General features: G+C 32.5%; 2 protein-coding genes across 2 annotated transcripts; both read right to left on the reverse strand.

The window, feature by feature from the left end:
* Positions 1-388: 388 nt before the first annotated feature.
* Positions 389-878, reverse strand: LOC109590614 (espin-like; the record flags this gene model as incomplete). The annotated part of the gene is made up of 1 exon (XM_020006511.1): positions 389-878. A coding segment is annotated over exon 1 (490 nt), but the record flags the coding sequence as incomplete, so codon positions are not given.
* Positions 879-2,813: 1,935 nt separating this feature from the next.
* LOC100641483 (uncharacterized) lies at positions 2,814-3,721 on the reverse strand. The gene is made up of 4 exons (XM_003391312.3): positions 3,388-3,721; positions 3,207-3,339; positions 3,112-3,156; positions 2,814-3,064 (listed from the first exon to the last, which is right to left on the reverse strand). The coding sequence occupies exons 1-4, from the start codon at positions 3,473-3,475 to the stop codon at positions 3,028-3,030; spliced, it is 303 nt and encodes a 100-aa protein (XP_003391360.1). The 5' UTR covers positions 3,476-3,721; the 3' UTR covers positions 2,814-3,027.
* Between the last annotated feature and the right edge of the window lie 418 nt (positions 3,722-4,139).

Here is a 4,139-nt window from a genome sequence, read left to right on the forward strand (position 1 = left end):
GCTTTCTGTGCATCATTTCTCACAACTGTTAGCCACTGATGAAGCTGTTTGACTGCTTCCTTCTCCAGTATATTGACTAGTATCAGGAACATACCACCAGAACCTTGTAACAGATTCTCAATGACAGCACTGTGACTGGAGTAGTATTCTGAATGACCAGCAAAATCATGAAGAATGACGTTACCCAGTGTCCTGTGTTGTATTTTATAAGGAATGATGCCAGCTGTACAGGGTACTACCCCTCCAACATTTCTAAAAGAACCAAGAACAAAAGGGCCAGTAGCTGTGTCATTGATGACATGACTAAGAGTACTTTTACCAGCTCCAGGATTACCCACAAGGAGAACGTTAACATAAGAATCAATTGGATGAGATATTTTAATGTTACCAAACTTCTTGAAGATAGCAATGACAGTATAACTATCATAACCTCTCTCTTTAGCTAGTTGTAATGGTGTCCTTCCCTCATTGTCTTTAGCCAAAGGATCACAATTACCAGTTGATAAAAAGTATTCAACAACTTCAGGTGTACCCAAACTGGCAGCAATATAAAGAGGTGTTCGTCCATCCTTATCAGTGACTGTTATATCACAGTTACACTCCTTAATGAGGTATTTTACAACATCTATGTGTTTAACAGCACGATGAAGAACAGTCTGACCATAATTGTTAGCAACCATTACTTTACAGTGATGAGTATTGATGAGGTACTTCATGACATCAAGTAATCCTATACTAGCTGCATCATGTAGAATAGTATTTCCATATCTATCAGGAGTCATTACATCACAGTTAGACTGGTGAATGAGGTACTTTATAACATCTATGTGTTTAACAGCACTATGGAAAATAGTCCGCCCATTATTATTAGTAACCATTACATTATAGTGATGAGTATTAATGAGGTACTTCATAACATCAAGCGATCCTTTACTAGCTGCATAATGTAGAATAGTATTTCCATATTTATCACAAGTCATTATATTACAGTTACATTCGTTAATAAGGTACTTTACAACATTTGTGTCCAACAGCAAGATGAAAAACAGTCTCACCATTATTATTACAATATTGTTCATCCATTATATGACCACTGATGTTCATGGCCATACACTTTAAGACATCAAGTAATCCTTCACTAGCTACATAATGAAGAACAGGATCACTACCATACTCATTAGTACTCATCATTGGATCACAGCCACACTCTTTAATAAGATATCCAACTATAGCGGCGTGATTACCTTTAGCAGCAGTATAAAGACAGGATTCATCATTGTAATATTCATGTGGATTAAAATGGTAAATAGTCAATAGATCTCTTGTAACATCTAGCCAGCCATTACTTATAGAATAATAAAGCAGGTCAGGCTCATACCATTGAAGTACTTCAGGATCCTGTAAACGTAGCAAACGAACAGCTTGTTCATGATATCTTCTTTTAAAAGTAACCCAACATTTACTGACTCTTAGTCTAGTTGCCATTTTGGAACACCAGCCTTGATTCAACCATAGATACCTATGATTCAACCATAGATACCTATGATTCAACCATTTATGGATTGGAAACAGGGCAAGACCGGATGGTCACATGCTCTTTTCACAGGAAGTGACATCACGAGAATTTTAATTTATACTCCAAAGGTGAAGGAAACCAAGGAGAGGAATATAAAAGAAAGAAAATATTATACCAATAATATTTAAAATTTGATTATTAATAAAACTGATTACATATTATTAATATCACTGAGGTATTGTTGATGACTTTGTAGAATTCTTTGATGACATGCCACAAACAAGTATAGATCCAATTATTAGTGATGATTACAGTCTGCTGATCATGGCTCATGCTCTTGGTTAGTGATGCACCGATACACATTTTTCAAAACCGATATTAACCAACCAATTATTTTGTGCATTAAAATGGCTGATACCGATACTTCAATGAAATATTTTTAAGAATAAAAATAGTCAATTGTTATCCTTATTTACAATCATTGATTAGAGTCATTAATATTTATAGTCAAAAATTGCTAGGTTCTATTTGAAAAACGGGCATCTCTGCTTCTGAGTACTCAAACTGTTTTTCATGTCATTTTGTGGCTGTGATTATTATTTTTATTAAGAATTGTTATACTTATCAACAGCTCTTATATTGGTAACTTATTTTGGTTATACCAATATCAACTGATTTTGATAAAAACGGGCTGATACCAATATTTGTATTGGTATTGGTGCATCACTACTCTTGGTTTTCTCAATATGGTAGACGGTGCAAAACATGTTATTTTGTTCAAACCATTAAACCATATAACAGATGAAATTGATCCTAGTATGACATAAATCAATACAAAATACTTTTTAGTAGATGATCAACTTACTATTGCTAATAGACTTACTTCAATTGGCAGTGAAACACCACCTTCATTAATTTTAACCTCCTACGTGTATCTCCTTCCAATTCGCTAAGTTAAACAAAACTGGCACTTCAGTTTACACTTTCAAAAAGTTGTAAATTTGTCAGCACAACTTAAGTGTAAACAAGACCAACTATATCAATGACAAATGCTAACTTACTATTGCACAATAATAGTATTTTATTTGAAAGTATATATTTGAATCATCAATTTTTCCGCTTTTTGTTGGTATTATGGTATTATGATTAGACCTTAAGCTGGTTTGAAACATGACACATTTGGTCTTATTGTATACTCAATCTTGATCTATATGTAACAGTATAGAAAATTTGTGCATGGATTTTCAGGAGGCAAAGGCTGGGAGTCACATCAATTACTCTAGTTCTATAGTTCCTTTGATTTGACTACAATTGCATTTATTGAACACAACTAAATTACAATAATTATAGTTCTAGCTATACCTAGTCTAATATTTGTTCAAAAAACCATTCAATATTCAGTACATCATCAGAGTTCATAATATGTGCCAGTAGCATCAGGTGATGCATGACATTCATCATACACTGCTTCATTTTCTTCTTTGAGTTTAGTCTTGTGAATTTGATATGGTTCACATACTTGCATTGGCAATATCTTTATCAGCTCGACTATATGTGTGTGCATGCATATTAGTAACTTATGCTATTATACTAACTTTGGATCTTTAATAGTAGCACCTGTAGCAAAACAACCTTTATTTCTAAAAAAATTATCAATTATTTGTATGCATAATATTATTACACGGTGTACCTTATAAAGCAGTAGATATTAAAACTAACACTGACAGTTAGCAGAATCAACAATACACCTACTGACACACCAAGAACAATATTACTATCACTGTGGATTGATGAAACTGATGGAGTAGAAAAAATTGTCACTTCTATTAAAAAGGAATTAATATAAATATTTTAGCTACTTATAAACCAACCACTATATCTTTGCAGTATCAAAAGTGTCATATAATTAATTGAAGGAAGATCTATATATGAGTACACACTGATGGTATAGGTACTCATTGGTGAGAGATCTGTTAGTACAATTTCATCTTCACTGGTAGATACTACATTCCTGGTTACACCTCCAGTAGTATACTCAATCACATATCCATTAGTCTCTGATGAAGTGGTCCAGTTCACTTTGATACTAGTAGCATTTAATATAAACCCTCTCACATTATTTGGAGGACCACTAGGAGCTATAGGACAAAAATTATAACCAGTAAATTATGGTGTGTTATTTGTGTCAAAAATATATTATCCTATTTTAGTCGAGGGGTCCGCAACTCCAAATAATCCCGTACACCCTTGAAAATAATCTATAATAATCTGTTAATCTTTAAAATCTCCAGTAATCTCTGGAAATCCCAAAAAATCCTTGATAATCTTTAAAAATCTCAAAATAATCTCACCATATCTGCTAGTATCCGGAGTTTATTAAAATTAATTAACCTTAATTGATAATTATTAGTAGTTATAATGGTTAACTAACTTTAATTAATAAATATTAAAAGTTATAAAGTAGTTATTAATAAATAATCTCTTTAAAAATCTCTGATAATCCCAAAAAAATTTTGGAAATCTCAAAAAAATCTCTGGTAATCTTCCAAATAATCTCAAATAATCTCTGATAATCTCAAAAATCTGGTTAATCTCTTAATCTCGTACACCTAAAATAGGAGTT

This window comes from Amphimedon queenslandica, unplaced genomic scaffold (genome assembly GCF_000090795.2).
Source record: "Amphimedon queenslandica unplaced genomic scaffold, v1.1 AMPQUscaffold_9771_Cont18042, whole genome shotgun sequence".
Taxonomy (NCBI): domain Eukaryota; kingdom Metazoa; phylum Porifera; class Demospongiae; order Haplosclerida; family Niphatidae; genus Amphimedon; species Amphimedon queenslandica.